Source organism: Chiloscyllium punctatum, chromosome 14 (assembly GCF_047496795.1).
Source record: "Chiloscyllium punctatum isolate Juve2018m chromosome 14, sChiPun1.3, whole genome shotgun sequence".
NCBI classification, from domain to species: Eukaryota; Metazoa; Chordata; class Chondrichthyes; order Orectolobiformes; family Hemiscylliidae; genus Chiloscyllium; species Chiloscyllium punctatum.
Genome location: NC_092752.1, coordinates 31,983,999 through 32,002,712, shown reverse-complemented (window position 1 = coordinate 32,002,712; position 18,714 = coordinate 31,983,999). Strand labels below are relative to the sequence as shown.

The following is an 18,714-nucleotide window of genomic DNA, read 5'->3' as shown; positions in this document are numbered from 1 at the left end:
TGTTGCTGTGATCTCATAGTGGAGGAGGCACATTTCAGCAGTGAGAGTGCCAGTTGCTACTAAATTATCCAATTATGCAACTTTATGATCCAGAAACTGGCTGGAAGCTGTTCTTTCCAGATAGAACATTTGGTTAGTGTAATGATATTCTGGTGTTTTAATTGGCTTCACAAATGTGTGGTTTTGTAAACATACTCAGGAAATTGAATTCAGACTCTTGTATAAATAATGATTAAATTATCCTTGGACCAGCCAGTCTTCCAAGTTACAGTAAAGACCTTAATGCCTTTTTTTTTCTAAACAATAACCTTGATGGGTAAATGTTTTAAGTGTATTTTCAGAATTGTAGGATGTATAAGTTAGGAGTGATGCTGTAGCAACAAACTTTACAACTATATTTCAGAGCATTTAAATGGTCATTGGATGGGGATATGGACGAGAATGAAGTAGTGTGGGTTAGATGGGCTTCAGATTGGTTCCACAGGTCGGCGCAACACGAGTACCGAAGTTCTATGTTCTAGAGTGCAGCTTGATTTAAATCATTCAATTCTCTTTACTACAAAAACATGCTTCGGAAGTGCTGTAGAAAGGATTATCAAAAGAGGATGATTTGTGATTCAAGATATAAATATACTCAAGCTATACATGTATAAGAAAGCTCCTAAAAGACCTTACAATGTCATACATTTTGGACGTTGTTGTTTCCTGCCTTAAGTATTTTATACCTCCAATGTGCTGATTGCTAACTACTTCTACTGGAATGCCAGAGTATTATTTGTAGTACAGCATTGAGCCCTTTATGACTAAAATGTATTAGTTATTAATCTTGATTTCAAATACTTGGATTTTTTTCAAGCTCGCGGGACTATATCAAAAAGTTATTTTAAAATGAGATGTACAAAACAATTTTAAAAACATGCCATTTCTGCGGAATAAGTTGCCTGACATAATTGTGAGGGAAAAATATCTAAGTGTATTCAAACTGAACACTTGGCTGGGGGAACTATCACCCTAAAGAAAAAGTGTAAGATCCAGATGGCTTTTTACCCATTCTTGAAGATTGTTCTGTTACTCTCGGTTGTCAGTAAGAGTAACTATCCTTTATCCTTTCATAGCCTGTATGAAGCTGACTTAGTCACTGTTTGAGAAGTGCAATATAGTTTGCTCTGATACTGTGACCTCTGTGTATGTAAAGAATTTAGAGCAGAAGTGATTTCACACGTACCATGAGAGGCCTCATTGCATACATATCTCTGAAGCAATGTCTGTTTAGGGACAGATACAAGTGAGACAAAGTAGAATGAAAAGTTTTCCATGCTTGATGACTTTTGTTGTAGTCGTGTATCTACATGACTTACAATTGTAGCGATAGTGTTTGCAGGTTATTGTTTTCTTTTGATGAAAAGAGGTTGTTTTGATGAAAAGAGGTTATTTTGATAAGTGCCTTCATGCACCATAGCTTGCCATAAGTCATATGACCTCTGTCATCCTATGTATAAGGGCTCCAGCAGAATTGTCACACATATGTCCAAATTATTTCTTGAAGGCATGTACTGATTTATTGTGCTAGATGATGACCCAAATACCTTTTGAATGTGTGCACTGGAGTACCATTTGTCTAAATGAAGGTACATTTAACAGGTGCCCAAGGCCTGGATCAACTGCACATTTCATGAACCAGTGCTGCTGATGTGGTTTCGCTTGTGCCAATAGCTGCAACTTTGAAAGTTAATACTAAAGGACTCTTTGTTTCTGAACTGAATGGCAGTTTTGGGGGAGTGGGTCTTTGGAGAGCACAATGACTAGTCAATTTTTCAGCTATGCTGTCTGAATCATATAGAGTACTGTTGCCATTTTATGTTTTTCTGCTGACCTGAGATCCAAAAACCTTGGCAACTGCGTGATAGAATGGATAAGATTAACTGACTTTCTTACTTGATAAGAAGTGAAGTATGTAATTTAGCTCGCTGAACTAGCTTACATACTTATCTTCAACCTGAGCTACAAATCTTCTCAAAAATTGCTGAGAAGAAGTTGTTTGATCAAAGTGCTGGTCAGTAGCCTGTTTACTTTAACTGTTCATATTGTCACCAAGGACAAATCATCCATTTGGCCTTACTGCACTGCTGAGTTAAAGGGTGGGAACAGCAACTGCTGACCCATCTTCACAAGTGATTTCATTCCACTTATTACTTGCACCTTGTCTTTCTTGACCACTGGGGATTTGTAGTTGGAGCAGGGTGAATCTGTTACTTTGCTCTTGCAGTTCAAACTGTTTGATTTGCAGCTGCATATGACAGTTATATATTGTTTAATGGGAAGGTTATGGATATATTCAACAGAATCAATTATTATTACTATTATGACATTACCGTGCATTGGAAATCGCAGAGTTGCTCACTGTGCACTTCGGAGTTCTTTTTTTTTAAATGGCAAGCATTGTAAAGGCTGAAATGGTCCTGTGAATTATTCACAAATAGCAATTGCACAGTAGCGACAGAGATACCACTGTAAGTATAGAAAATCAAAACATGTATTGATTCACAGTATTGGGTTAGTGCCCATTAATTTAAAAATATGGCCAAATAGCTACTACATAGTTTCAGTCAGCAATAGAATTCAGATTAGAAAACTATCAAACAAATGTAATTATGAATCAGATAATGATGATTTGTCATGTAAACTGGCATAATGCTTCTATAGCTAAAGGTGCTTTAATAACTCCCACTACATCTAGGTGCAGTCCCGGAATCCACAGTTAGGCTGAAGGGAACCCGCCCAATATAGGTGAATCTGTTGGCCTTGGAGCTTTGGGTGGGCAGTTCCAAGGGTGTTTGTGGTTGAGGGACTAAACATCCTGAGTGTGTCCTGCCCAAATGCAAGCTCATTCTCCTTGAGTTGAACTCCTACAGAGTTGCAGGTGGCAGGCAGGGTGAAGGCCCAAGCACCTTTGGCACATGCTGAGAGGAAGCCACTTGGAGGTGGGGGGGTCTATGTGTTGTTCTTCTTGTTAGAAGCAGCATGGGCCTAATAGTTTTATTGAACTTAACCAATGTATCAGTTTCTGGAGTGCCATCATCTGTCTGCCTACTGCTGCTTATCTGTTTGTGTACATGAATGAAGTTATTAATTGCCAACAACGTGAGCCATGTCCTACCAAGGGCTGAGCAGGTGTCTGGACTCCAGCAGTTCAATGGCAGCAACCTGAGGTGTTCCTTCCTCTTCACCCACAGAGTTGTGGCTGTGGTGCACTCACCAGAATGTGCTCCTGATTGTACTCTAGCTAAGTACCCCCCCAGGTGTAAGTATCTGAGCTGGTAGAGAGTGCAGCAAATGGATTTAACCTAAGACATTTGTGACTTCTTCCCCAGTTAGAAAAGGAGATGATGTCGTGAGGGGCTGATTTCTTTATGGCAGCAACTGTGCAGTGCCAGTGATGCCAACAGGAGTTGAGGGGAGATCAGTTTAGAAATAGAGATAAAAGTTTGCATATTGAGGATACATTCACAGTCATGGTAAAAGGAAAGCAGTGTTGCACTTCACAATCAATCTTACTTGGGTGGCAGGACATGGAGGTCTCTGCATCATGACCTGAGTGGCCATAGTCCTCTTCCACAAGAACACGGAATTTCTGTTTGTGTGAAGAGGTGAATTTCAGACCCTCCACCACTCACTCCTATTGTGGATAGTTTCCTAAGGGAGAATTGAATGAGATAAAAGAAGCTGGCACAAATTTTAATACAACTGAAGTGGAGGAAACATAATGTTTCCCAAGTGAGTGTGTGGCAACAGAGGTTAGTAATTTGGAGGATTTTGTGGTTGAAAATGAGTAAGGGAAGATGCAGCACTCAGCAGTGAGTTTGTAGAACTTGAGCCTTGGTGGAAGGTGACAGAGTGTGAGCTAGCCAAGAGAAGGTGGTGCACTGGCCTTGCAGAGCACAGTGTGACCTTTTTCCTACATTGCTGGGCATTCCTTCAGATTGTGGATATCACACTGGCTGGAGTGGCAACTCTTACCATACTGATAGGGTCTGTTGTCATGATGTCCTCTGGTTGTCCTGAGGAAAGCGAAAAGCCACCTGCACTAACCTATCCAACAGGACCTTTGCTGTCAGCGCATCGGTGAGAGCCTGCCTCTCTCAGCTATCCAAGATGATATTTCCAACTGCAAATCCTGGCTGGCAGTGACTGACCTGGTGCAAAGCTGGGACTTAACATCTACAAGCAGTGGTGGAAATCTCAGAAGATCCCAGTGGTGATGAATATTTGTACTGTTGATGAATGTAGGAAAGTGCAAGAGAGGCACCATATCGGGTTGCTGCATACATAATGAGGTGAGCAGTGTAAAATTGAGAGAGACCTCACTAGAGGCCACGGAGATGTGCCCTCAGTAAAACTTCCTGAAATTGACACTTTGCTGATTTTCTTGATAAAATTTAACCTATTACAACACTTCATGGAAAGCATCTTTAACCTCTCCATTCTCCAAATTTCACTATGTGTAACTTTCCTTTCTGTCAAATCCTCACATGGTATTGTACAGCTACCTTCTCACCAATCATTAATTGACATTCTAACCTTGTTTACATCTGACTGGCATTAATTAAGTCATAAAGGACATGTAATCATCAGTGGTATTAGTTAAGTTCAAAAGGTGGCTTCTAAAGATAATGGGGAAAGTGGAACGCCTGGATATTGGGTTCAAAGTGTTTATAAAAGTAGGAGATGTGTTGTGTTAATCTTTCAAAATTCCATAGTTTCTGCTGACTGGAAAGTCGCAAACATATAAACTCAGTATTTAAGAGATAACATGGAGAATGGAGAACTACAGACTTGGTAGTTTGACACTAGGAGTAGGGAAATGTTGGTATCTGTTATAAAGAATGTTATAACTGGCCCCCTAGAAAAAAAATGGTAATATTGAGCAGAGCCAACATGGATTTTATGAAAGGGAAATCTCGTTGGACAAGCCTGCTGGAGTCTTATAAAGATGTTCCTGTTAGCATAGATAAAGGATAACTGTTGGAAGTTGTGTATTTGGATTTTCCGAAGGCTCCTGATGAGGTCACATACAGGATGCTTGTAAACAAAGTTAGAGAGTATGGGGTTGGTATAACATAGCCAAGAATTGAAATAAACAGATCATTCTCTGGATTGCACGCAGTTACCAGTGGAGTATCACAAGGATAAGTGCTAGGGCAATAGTTGGTTGCAATCTGAAAAATGATTTGGATATGGGAACTAGTTGTAATACTTCCCTATATTGATGACACAAACCTAATTAGGAATGTAATTTGTGAGGAGGGTGCATAGGAGGCTTCATGCAGACTTTGGTAGGCCAGGTGAAAAGGCAGGAACATGGCAGATGGAATATAGTTTTGAATAATAAAAAAACCCACAATCTTAAATCCATGGGAGGTTGGGAGGTGTTGGTATTAAAAGGGTGTCCTTGTTCACAAGTCACAAAACTTGGCATACAGATGCAAGGAAGGCAAGTGGTATGTTAGCTTATATTGAAAGGGTATTTCAGTACAGAAGTGACTGCATCTGGAGTGTTCAGTTTTAGTCCCCTTTTTTTCCAAGGAATGAAATACTTGCCACAGTAGGAGTACAATGGAAGGTCACCAAACTAATTCCTGGGATGACCTCATTGCTTTGGGAGAAGAGTGTTGAGGAAACAAAGCTCTGAACGGAAACTTTGTAGAGTTTTAAAGCATGAGGAGTGATCTTACTGGTACTTGCAAAGTTTTTACAGGATTGATTTAGATAGAATTTTTTCCTGAACTGGCAAGTATGGAACTAGGAAGTATAGTCTCAGGATATGGGATAGGTTTTTACAGACCGAAAGGAGAAATTTCTTCATTCAGAGGGTGAGGCTTCTTTGGATATCTCCCCAAGGGCTGTGGAAAGTCAATCATTGAGTGTGTTAAGACAGAAGTTGATAGGTCTGTGGAGGCTAACAATATTTAAAGGATATGGAGAATACATGGGAAAGTGACATTGAGATAGACATTCATTCATTTGTGGTCTAATTGAATGGTGGAGCAGACTCGATGGTTTAATGGCATATTGCTGTTCCTTTGTCTGAGATGAGAGATTGTCCCAGTCTCATAGTTAAGATGCGGATCTGTTTAACAAGATTTTCAAGGGGCTTTTAGACTTGGTGTTTACAGAATTTGCTCTAACAGTATAAAACAAATTCAGAATAATATTGGAGAGACATTAATATTAGTATGAATGGGATCAACTCTACAACGGTCAATGAGTGTTGGTTTATAAAATGTGGAATATCAGTCATTGGCTTTTACTATGTTTTTTTTATTGTGGAAAAATTCTGCAAAGTAGTAAAATGGCCCTAGCAATGTGTTTCTTTCACTTGACGAAGAGGAATTAAATGTTTTTTAGATACTTGATATTTTTGAATCATTTCGCAGATTGAACTATATAACTAAACACTGTTGCACATTAGGCCAGCTGCATGATAACTGCTGTGAAGATTTGTTACCTTGCTGAAACTTCAGATGTGTAACAACAACAAATTTCAAAAGATTTTCAACTTCTTCAGGGCTTTATCAATAATTTCACAGAAAATCCGTTATATGTGTATATGCCATATATATGAAACGTGTTCTGGCTGAGCTTCACTCTTTCTATATTGGTGACCTTGAGTCATGAACACTAGCAGCTCCAATTGATCTCTTGTATGAAATGAGGTCACTTGCAATGGTGTCATTTTGGTTTAATTCAACTCAGAATTTTTACTTAGGAACAGGAAAAAATTATAACATGTTAATATTTACTTTATTACAATAGTTGATTAATGGTATCCATCTCAATTTTATTAATGGGCTCCAGTAACATCATTTGTGTCATAAATTTGAAGCTGATAGCTCAACTGACAGTTTCAATTTATGTACCAGACAATTAAACTTGTTGACTTTTTTCCCCCAGTATTGCATCTTGTTTTGATGCTAGTAAAATAAACCACTGAGTCTGCCAGGTAATGACATTCACAGGCAGAGCAAGAAATAGATGGAAACAGTCTTGGATTCATAATTTATGGATAGTCAGTACAAGTCACTCATAATATTTTTATTTAAGTATCAAGAAATTTGTCAGTAATAAAGACTCATTTTATTCCACTCATTTTGTGACCGAGCAGTGCTGTATTTTTGAAGTGTAGTAATTGTTGCAGTGTAGGAAACTCTCAAATGAACAAATGAATTTGTGATATACACTGGATAATTTGTTTTTCTGATGTTGATTGAGGGGTAAATATTGATCAAGAAACTGGGGATAACTCTCCAGCTCTTCAAATAGTACTGAGAGATCCTTTGTGAGCATCTGAGAAAGAAAAGCTTGGACGTGGGTTTAACATGGTATATCAATGAGTTTACTGCTGATAGTGCAGCACTCCTTCAGTACTTCATTGGACTTTCATGCTTGAGTCCCAGAGTGGGATTTGAATTTGCCAATTTCTAATTTAGAGACAACAGATCCACCAGCTGAGCCAGGTTTAAGTTTACTGACAATAAATGGGGCATTACAATAACGTGATTATATAGAACTGTTATTTAACTTTTTATGTTAATTATTATTTCACAGTGACTCAACAAGATATGATCCATGTAGCTGAGCACTCTGTACGGTTCCAGTTTAATACTTTCTAAACAGGCTGATCTATTTGGTACACTTAGGCATTGCAATTGACTATAGCACACTGAAGCAGGGGAAGGAGAAATCATCTATTTTCACCCCAGTTTGTTACCTTTGCAGTGGATCTCAATGTTTAGTTAATTTATCTCTTTTCAAATGGATTAATGACCACACCTTCTTCCCCATACCCTCGATCCAGGTTATAACATTCATAATTTCTGGGAGAACTAGTACTTAGGTACTGCTCAGTCACAAAATGAGTGAAATAAAATGAGTCTTTATTACTGACAAATTTCTTGATACTTAAATAAACTCTTTGAGTTTAAGTAGTTTAAAACTCTGCTTTTTTGAACAATGCTAAACCTGCCTGGCAGCTGCCGCTAGTCGGGGTGAAAGTGAGGACTGTAGATTCTGGCGATCAGTGTTGAAAAGTGTGGCGATGGAAAAGTGCAGCAAGTCAGGCAGCATCTGAGGAGCAGGAGAGTCGATATTTCGGGCATAAGCCCTTCATCAGTCTCCACCAGTCTGCCTGACAGCCTTTCTGCCTCACTCCATGCTCCTTAATTAATGCTGTCCTATGGGAGACAATCCGTTTAACTCTGTGCTGCATATGTTACAGACTCTGGTTTGAAAGAGATGGATCCAGTGATCCCTGTTGGACATCTCTGTAGTATTTGCTGGAAATAAAAGAATTCACATTCAGCTATGATAAGTGTTGTTCTTTATAGTTATGTAGTCTGGCAATGTTCATTGCAAGGTTCATGCGTGCAGACCAATCACTTGGGTGTGGTACAAAAGAATGATTGATTGACACTTTGGGAGGAATCCGTTTATCTGCAAGGAAGAAAATTGGTGGATAAAGATAATTTAAATTTTAAGCAATTAATGTAATTTTACATTTTAAGCAAGCTGCCTTCATTTCACTTTTATTTTAGAGTTCAGATGATGAAGAAGCTTCTGGAAAAGGACGTAGCCGTCATATTATTGTGAATAAAATTGAGCTGCCAAACTCCATTGATGTACTTGAGAACTTTAAGCTTGCAAGAGAAAGTTGGGAGTTGCTTCATTCTCAAGAAGCTTTGGAAAAAGGTGGGTCTGCTCTCCTTTTGTACTGGTAAATGGATTCTCAGTCTGCAGGAGCTAACTATCTGTGAAAAGGTGTTTTTAAAACTCAAGATATCTGTCAAAATAGACAAGGTTTTTAGTTCTTCTCAAAAAGTACTTCAGAGATTGACTGATTAATAACTGTTACCACAAATTACCAGCTTGGTTTCTTTATTCCCAGTTAAAAAATCACACAACACCAGGCTACCTGATGAAGGAGCAACGTTCCAAAAGCTAGTGCTTCCAATGTTGGACTATAACCTGGTGTTGTGTGATTTTCAGCTTTGTCCACACCAGACCAACACTGGCTCCTCCAAATTGTATTTATTCCCAGCCAAATATAAATGAGAAGGCATCAAACAATTCAGTTTTGTTTCAAGTTTTTCACATGGGAATCATCTTCCAGATTACTCATAATTGCTTTATACTACAAGTAGCACTCTATTTCTGCCACAGATCTACCACTTTTAAAGTGTGTGACAAATTCAAGGCATAATTATTGCTTTTGATTTCTTGGAAACTTACTAGACTTATTTCCAGATGGCACAAATCCTGCTTATTGTATCAGTACCATTGTAAACTGAAATAATGCTGACATGGAGGGCGTAAAAGAGAAAGGCATGGTCAGTATTATGCCATGCAGCTGATGGACTCCTGCTCTTATCTGTGCAGCAAATTATATGACTTTGATGCTGTTAATTTGTTGGATATCGTCCAGTAATAACTACTGAATTGTTGTGGTTCTGTTCGCCGAGCTGGGAATTTGTCTTGCAAACGTTTCGTCCCCTGTCTAGGTGACATCCTCCGTGTTTGGGAGCCTCCTGTGAAGTGCTTCTGTGCTGTTTTCTCCGGCATTTATAGTGGCCTGTCTCTGCCGTTTCCGGTTGTCAGTTCGAGCTGTCCGCTGTAGTGGCCGGTATATTGGGTCCAGGTCGATGTGTTTGTTGATAGAGTCTCCATAAGAATTCAGTCCATGCAGTCCATAATTTGAGACCCTGTTCTAAAAGAAGCCAGATAATAAAGAGGTCCTTTCACAAGTGCCAGAACTATTGTCAGATTAAAGCAAAACTACAGATGAACTGATTAAATGGGTCTCAAGCAGATAAAGAATTTTCAAGATCCCAGTGCTCTGTCTAATTTATATTTAGATGTTAAATCCTGACTCATACAGTTTTCTCATTGTTTTGAAGTTGTGTTGAGTTTGAGATGTGTTCAACTAAGTTTAAAATGAAAGAAGTCAGTAGATTTCATCTAAATAAGTCAATACAATATGTGGTGCATACTTTAACAGAGAAAGAATAAAAGTATAATTGTAAAAGTTAAAAAAAACAGGGGAATTCTTATTAGTTGTGCTGAAACCTCTAAAGGTAAGCTGTTAAATAGTACAGCAGCATAATGAGTCAGAAATATCAGGTCAGAACACCCTGATTCATTTCCTAGCAAAGTCCAATGATAGACAAATGTTCCAGTGATTGACCATCATTTGGCATAGTAACCAAGGGCTGAAATTTTCAGGTGTCATCCAACCTGGTTAAAAGGCCAGGAGGAGCTAGTGCAATATCCCAACAGTTGTATGATAGGAATATAATGCCGGGAGCACCACTAGTTGCTTTAAGATTAGCAGCTATGTGGTAACAAGCAGACCCCAATGCTGAGAACCCAGATTGTTAGGTAAAGTTGGGGTTGGCAGAGTGTGATGAGTGTGATTGAGCGATTTGAGTGAGGGGGGATTGAGAAGCTTAGTGCAGGTATAGGGACAGGTAAGGGTTGAAATCAGGGGATACTGTGGGGGAAATTTCTTGAGCTGGGAGTCAATAGTGGGTTGCCACTGGTGGGTTCCTGGAGCTCCCAGAGCAGGTACACCCCTCCCATCCAATACCAGTCTGTGTAAATTGCTAGGCCTTTTGCATGGCATTACAAAATGTCAGCAGTTTCGGACTGAGTCTCTTAAATCATTACTTAAGGCTCTGATTAGGTCTAATTCCAAGCATGATACCTAATGACAGGCAGATAAACAGTGCTAACTGGCTGTTTCATGATTTTGGCTGTCATAATGAAAGCTGCTAAATTCTTTTGAATATTTGAAATGTTTTCAAAGAGGCAATTCTTAGAAAGGGAATGGTTACTATCTTTCTCAGAAATAATTCAGAGTTGGATCAAAACCGTAACCAACTTGTTTATGTGCCTAATTCTAAACCCATAAGACCATAGTTGTCTTTCACTTACCTCTGGAAAACAGTGGGAGTTTAGTCAAATTGCATACTAGATCCTAACATCTATTCTGTGATCACACAGCTCTCTTTGTTAGGATTATTCAGATTGTAGTGTGCATGTTTCTCACATTGGGGTGTGTGCTGTGGTTATTTTTCTTCCAGATATATATGTCCATTAACAATCAACAGGGTTGGGTTGACTAACTTATTGCATACACTTCCTAATGCCAAAATAATAGAAAATGGTTTCTCTTAGCATACAATTTCAGAAATTGTTTTTGAAGGTGTTATCTCAGAAGAAAGTGTTTGCTATGTTCAGAAATTTAGCACAGAGAAAACCCATACATTGGCAACAGTTTTGTTTCATTTTTGTCACCAGACAATGCCATGAAATATGAGATTAATTGGCTGAGATTTGTATTTCCTTTTATGTTAATTACATTTGTTGATACTTTAGAGTTGTTGGCTGCATTGGTACTCTTAAAGCATAGTATCTGCTGCTTGCTTTGCATTTCATTACAAGGGCACTTGCAAGTACTGACAAATCAGTTTTCTTTTCCTTAACTATTAGTCACTGTTTTATAATGCATTGCAGAACTTTTATCTGATTTTTTTTGTTCTTAAGAATTTACACGAATCTGCATGTCTTGGAAGACTGAAACCTGGTTGTGGTTGAGGATATTCATAACAGACATGATTGTATATCAGGTAAAAGATTTGAGCTTCCACTATGTCTAAAGCAGATACCTTGTATTGTCAAGTATATTTGTTTATGATTTGGACATGCTGGTGTTGGACTGGGGTGTACAAAGTTAAAAATCTCACAACACCAGATTATAGTCCAACAGGTTTAATTAGAAGCACACTAGCTTTCGGAGCGATGCTCCTTCATCAGGTGATAGTGGAGGGCTCAATCGTAACACAGAATTTATAGCAAAAATTTACAGTGTGATGTAACTGAAATTATACATTGAAAAATTGATTGTCTGTTAAGCCTTTCATCCGTTAGAATACAGTGATATTTACACTTCTTTCATGTGTAAATCACAAAACTTTTTTAAAAGTTGAATTCTCAGGTTAGCTGTTAACAATGGTGACAATATGTTGAAGGTGTTGGCCCCCTGTGTTCTCTGTCTATGCCATGATGTTTAGATTGATTTTAATCTAAAAGTGAGATAACGGAGTTTTACATAAATTCATGCAGTTTTTGAGCTCGGTGTTCTACATGAATGCATGCAGTTTTTGAGCAAAATACAATGTAACTCTGCAAGTACAAATTCAACCCACAAAATATATGTGTGCATGTGGGTCTTTGTCTGTCTGTGTGTGTGTCTGTTGGGGTTGGGGGGTTGTGAATGTGAGAAAGTGTGTGTGTGTGTGTGTGTGTATAGTGCAATGGTGGTTACCTGTAATGTGATATGAACCCAAGGTCCCGTTGAGGCCCTCCATATGGGTACTGAACTTAGCTATCAGCCTCTGCTCAGCCACTTTTCTCTGCTGCCTGTCCCAAAGTCCACCTTGGAGGATGGTCACCCGAAGGTCCGAGGCTGAATGTCATGGACCATTGAAGTGTTCCCCAACCAGGAGGGAACCCTCCTGTCTGTTGATTGTTGTGCGGTGCCCATTCATCCATTGTCATAGCCTTTGCTCGGTTTCCCCAATGTACCACGCCTCCGGGCATCCTTGCCCGCAACGTATAAGATAGACAACGTTGGCTGAGTCACATGAGTACCTGCCATGTACAAGGTGGGAGGTGTTCCCACGCATAATAGTGGTATCTATGTCCACAATCTGACATGTCTTGCAGCGTCCACTGTGACAGGGTTGTATGGAGTTGTCCTGAGAGCCGAGCAGTTTGCTACGAACAATGATCTGTTTGAGGTTTGGCGGTTGTTTAAAGGCAAGTAGTGGAGGTGTGGGGAAGGTCTTGATGAGATGCTCATCCTCATTGATAATGTGTTGCAGGTCATGAAAGAAGTGAAACTATCACTATATTCTAACAGATGAAAGGCTTAACAGACAATCAGTTTTTCAATGTATAATTTCAGTTACATCACACTGTAAATTTTTGCTATAAATTCTGTGTTACGATCGAGCCCTCCACTCTCACCTGATGAAGGAGCGTCACTCCGAAAGCTAGTGTGCTTCCAATTAAAGCTGTTGGACTATAACCTGGTGTTGTGTGATTTTTAACTTTTTATATCTATTTAGATTTGTTAACTAGACACTTAGTCAGAATCTACTGATTTAAGTTAATTCAGTTTTTGTCATTCTAAATTTCTTAGCTTATCTATTGCCTTGTGGTTGTTGAATTAATTTCCTTTTTTGTTAAGTATTTCTGTAAACATGTTCTTATCTTTCTGTTTAATTATTTCCTTCTTTCATTGATCACCATTCATATTTCACCAAACACAAGGTTTTTTCTTTATCTATCTCAGTAAAATTCCTAAAAGCAAAGATGCCATTTAACAGAATTTCAAAGTTTGCTTTAGCTTGAATTTTTCTATTATAATGTTGTCCCCACCGGTCTGCTTGACCTTTTTAAGAAAAGTTTTTAAAAAGGCTGCATTTGATGAAACCAGAGCACGCATGCTCTGTGCAGCATAAATTTGCAAATTTATACAGGTTGTGAGATGTGACGGGGAGAAAGGAGGGGCCAGGTGGGATGCAGTCCAGAAGAACAGAAGAAAGGGAGTGATGCGGTCTGGGAGAAGATTGTGGGAGAGTTAATGGCCTGGGAGAAGGCAGACACGGAGGGGAGAGGTGGTGTATCCCCATGCCTGTGCTCCATTTCCCACTGTCCTACATCCTTACTCCACCCTCCATTTCTTTCCACCCTACAGCTTCCTTACTCCCCCTTATCTATATCTCCTCACTACCTCCCTGTCCCTTCACTCCCCAGCCCCACCTCACCACCTCCTCATTCCCTGTCTCCAGTGTTGAAGCTTATTTAAAAGTTCCATCACGACTTTAGTTATTTAAATTATAGTATTAAATTCAAAATATTCGAATTGACATTTCAGTTATATGCAGTGTTGGCACCTATACTTTGTACACTGGTATAATTTTGAACACAACTGTGTCTTCTATGTTGCTAAGGCAGAGGAGAAAAGGACAAAGGTGGAGAATGGATACATTTTTTATACAAGTGAAGTTAAACTACTTTAAAGAATTCTAGATAAAAGTAACATTGAGAGCACACTGTTTAGGAGAAGAATAAAAGCACTTAACAGTTCCTATAATCAATGATGCAAATCTTAGTTTGCTGACTAAGGAAAAGCAAGATTATTGAAGTGGCCTAAAGATTAACTGTATATTTTTGATTTTTTTATCCATGTGTACATAATGGGATTATATAAATTGTGTAAGTGACATTTTTATTGCTGTGATACATAATTGAATGCTTTTGGTTTTGAAGGGTCAATACAGGAAAGCAATAAACAGTCTTCATCAGTTAGGTGCTCTTCAAGGAGCCCAGCAGCATGTCATGAGTCAGGGCACACTTGAACAACAGAGAGCACTCATCCAAATGGCTGCCTGTCACTTTGCATTGGGAGAATACAGAGTAAGTAGACAATGGTAAAGCATTCTGGAAATTTAGAAAATAACTTTTGTCTATCCACTTTATAAACTTGAAACTTTGTATTACATTATTGATGACTTTTGGTTGGATCTGGAATATCTTGTCACTTTGTTTGACAACCTTAACTTGGATTCATGTTTTTGATTCCCATCATACTCATCAGAAGAGGTGGTTGGACACCTACTGGGTTAATGCAATATTTTCTGCTGTGCATGCTGGGGCCCAACTGGGAGTTTCTCATAGTCAATTTCAAATCGGAATGGTTAAAATGAAATGCTGTTCCCTCCCAGGATTGAAAGGGAATTTAGAAATGTTGCTGTTCCGTAACCCCACTTCATAAGTAGGATTCTGGATGCTTAAAGAGCTAGTTGCTGCCACTGCTCTTTGATGAAATGAAGTTGGTTGCTTGATGATAGATATATATAAAGAAATAAAAAGTTTATAATTTATTTGTGAAGGATTTGTTAGTTGAGGAATCCACTGTGTTTTTCACTCTCTTTTCTGAGGAATTGCTTTTCTGATTCACACATATTATTTAAATTTCTTGATAGTATTAATGATTGGAAAGACTACTGAAACAAACCATATAAATTTGTCCAAAAGCAGAAACATCTGAAGAGGATGATTAGAAGGATAGATAGGTTTGATCCGTCAAAAATGGAAAAACTTTACCTAGATTTTTAGACTTTTTTCTAAAATCCTTTTATCTAAGTTGTGATTTAGTTTCACAAAATTTGGAAAGAAGACTAAGAAACTTTGCAATGTAGTGAAGCTGTTGAATTTGAACTCTTGTTTTCTTACCATAGATGACATGTGATAAGGTTTTGGATGTTATGTGCAGTGTCATTCCATGCGTGCAAGATGTGGTCAAAGTACAAGAGGAAATTCCAAAAGTGAAACCTAGATTTAGGAAAGGTATGTACCACTGAGAGCTGTTTCAATCTTTTTAATTTCTTTCCCCTAAGATTTTGAGGTATGCAAAGGAGTTGTGATGTTTGACAGTGCCTGTTTCCCTTTTAAAATTAGATGTAAAAGTATTGCTTGTAAAGTGCTTCTTTGGTACATATTGTCAATGTAGAGATGTTATTTAGATTACAGTAATGGAAGGACCCGGTAGGCCTGTTCAGCATGGACAAAACATAGACTGAGGTGTACGATTAGTTTGGCTCAAAGGTAAATAGTTATGGTCTAGATTTTCCTACTTTCTTTTATAATGTATGAAATAATTAGAAATGCATTTGGATAATTTGTAGAAAATCAATAATTTGGAAATCTGTAATGAAGACAGGTGCTCAAAATATTCAGCCTCCTAGAGAGGCAAACCAAGTTAGTGTGTCAGTTTGATAAAATCTCATTTTTACTTTTGGGAAAGTTCTTCTCTGTGCAATAAATATCTTCAAGTTTTGCACGAGATGTCGTTGGGACAATTCTTCCCAACTGTTCAAAACCAAAATATTCAAATTATTTGAGCTGCGCTGTCACTCCAGAATATCTACAACCAAATCTAATGTTGATGTGTCAGGAATTAATGCTTTCTTTTGACAGTAGAATTCTTGAGAGTAGTCATGGAAGATTTAAAGTAGTAAATGTTGCGCTAAATTTTATTCCTTCAGTAGCTTAAAGCCTTTATGATTGACACAAATCTGCAAATATGAATGGAACAAGTTAGAACCCCATAATTTTGTGATAATTATGATAGCACGAGCCTAGAAACGTACATTGTTTAACCACATGTTACTGAGCTCTTGAACTTGCTCCACTGTAGAAAGGCAACAAACTGACAAAAGAGCTCGGACTGCTTCTGCACTGCAAATAATTTCTGCTCAACAACAACATAATGAAGGCCTAGGAAGTGATTGCCTTCTTACCTTCTTAGATGAGCTGCATATGTTGTCAACAAAGTGCAGGGAAGTGGCCAGAATTACCCTTGTGTACATTTAAAAAAAAATTTAAGAACAAATGGTTGCACAAAATGTTGAATGTCTACAGTCCTGACAATTAACTTATGCAACATAGTTTGTTTAACGTGCAAGAAATACTGAGCTCACAGAAATTATCATTCTGCTTAACTTCTCAAAAGATCCAAATGCACCATTTAATAGTTTTCATTTTCTACTCTTTGACCCCATTTATTTTCATCCTCAGACCTCAAACTGTTGCCTTGTACAAGTAAAGCTATGATGCCATATTGCCTTCAGTTAATGTTGGCCTGCTTTAAGGTAAGTTAATTGACTGCACCTCTTTGTCAACATGAATAATTAACAGATATGTCCTTAAGTAAGGATTTGAGTCGTTGTTGCTGAGAAACAAAGGTTTGTTCCCTCTCCTTTGCTTGGAGGCTGGATTTTGCCTGCAAGGTATAGTTCCATAGGGCTATTCACTCTCCAGTGTTTACTCAATGAACATTTTTGGGTCTAAGCATGGCCAAGAAGTGTTAACCAGGTAGCCAACCGAAACAGACAATAAGGAACTTGCATTTCAAGTGTGCTTCAGGACCTTGTATTCCCTGAGATGTTCATTTTCAGCTATCAAGGCCATTGTTTTCCCACTACCCTGCTATCCTCCTGAACAGGAGCCAATATTAATGTCTCATTTACTGCTTGGCTGTGTTGAGTTAACTCAAAAGTATTTTGACTCTCAGACTACAGATACTTGGCTCAGTAATGCATATGCAGTGCATTCACCTAATGGGTCATCAGGGAAGATTTTATTTACTCAGGGAAGATTTGACTTTCTCTCTCTCTCCCTCCCTCTCTCTCTCTCTCTCTTCTCTCTTTCTCTCCCACCATTCACTCTTTCCCCCTCCCTACTTCCTCACACCCTCTGCCCCACTCTAGCCCCCCTTCCCCCTTCTAACCCCTCTCTCTCGATCCCCGCTTCCTTCCCTCCCCTTCTCCACCACCCCCTTCTCCCCCACCCCCTTCTCCCCCACCCCCTTCTCCCCCACCCCCTTCTCCCCCACCCCCTTCTCCCCACCCCCTTCTCCCCACCCCCTTCTCCCCCACCCCTTCTCCCCCACCCCCTTCTCCCCCACCCCCTTCTCCCCCACCCCCTTCTCCCCCACCCCCTTCTCCCCCACCCCCTTCTACCCCACCCCTTCTCCACTTCTCCCTCTTCTCCCCTTCCCCTCTTCCTCTCCTCTTCCCCCCTCTCTCCCCCCCCCTCTTCCCTCCTTCTTCCCCCCCCTCTCTCCCCCCCCACCCCCCCCTCCCCCCCCGCTTTTCCCCCCGCTCTTCCCCCCCCCAGCCCTTCCCCCCCGCACCCCCCCCGCTCTTCCCCCCTCTCTTCCCCCCCTCTCCCCATCCCCCTCCCCCCCTCTCCCCACCTCTCTTCTCCCCCCCTCTCTTGTCCCCCCCTCTCTCTCTTCTCTTCCCCCTCCTTCTCTTACCCCGCCTCTCTCTTCTCTTCCCCCCTCTTCTCTTCCCCCCCTTCTCTTCCCCCCTCTCTTCTCTTCCCCCCTCTCTTCTCTTCCCCCCTCTCTTCTCTTCCCCCCCCCTCTTCTCTTCACCACCTCTCTTCTCTTCCCCCCCCTTTCTCTTCCCCCCCCCTCTTCTCTTCCCCCCCTTCTCTCCCACCTCTCTTCTCTTCCCACCTCTCTTCTCTTCCCACCCCCATTTCCCCCCTCACTCTTCTCTTTCCCCTCTTCTCTTCTCTTCTCCCCCTATTCTGTTCCCCCCTCTTCTCTTCCCCCACCCTTTCTTCCACCCTCTCTCTTCTCTTTCCCCTCTCTCTTCTCTTCCCCCTCTTTCTTCTCTTCTCCCCCTCTCTCTTCTCTTCCCCCCCCTCTTTTCCTACCCCCCTCTTTTCTCCCCTCCCCTCTTTTCTCCCCCATTCTCTTCACCTCTCTTCTCTTCCCCCCTCTTTTCTCTTTCCCCCCTTTTACCCTTTCCCTCCCTTTTCTCTTTCCCCCCCCTCTCTTCCGCCCCCCCCTCTCTTCCGCCCCCCCCTCTCTTCCGCCCCCCCCTCTCTTCCGCCCCCCCCTCTTCCGCCCCCCCTCTCTACCGCCCCCCCCCCTCTCTTCCGCCCCCCCCCTCTCTTCCGCCCCCCCCTCTCTTCCGCCCCCCCCTCTCTTCCGCCCCCCCCTCTCTTCCGCCCCCCCTCTCTTCCGCCCCCCCTCTCTTCCGCCCCCCCTCTCTTCCGCCCCCCCTCTCTTCCGCC

At 40.5% G+C, this 18,714-nt stretch overlaps 1 protein-coding gene across 2 annotated transcripts in view; it reads left to right on the top strand.

Moving 5' to 3' along the window:
- The window catches only part of ints10 (integrator complex subunit 10), a 61,147-nt gene that overhangs the window by 27,871 nt on the left and 14,562 nt on the right, over positions 1-18,714 (top strand). For both annotated transcript variants that reach the window (XM_072584152.1, XM_072584151.1), the window contains exons 10-14: positions 8,592-8,745; positions 11,599-11,681; positions 14,392-14,538; positions 15,363-15,471; positions 16,702-16,775. In XM_072584152.1, coding sequence (XP_072440253.1) covers positions 8,592-8,745; positions 11,599-11,681; positions 14,392-14,538; positions 15,363-15,471; positions 16,702-16,775 — 567 coding nt within the window. The remainder of the gene's footprint in view (positions 1-8,591; positions 8,746-11,598; positions 11,682-14,391; positions 14,539-15,362; positions 15,472-16,701; positions 16,776-18,714) is intronic.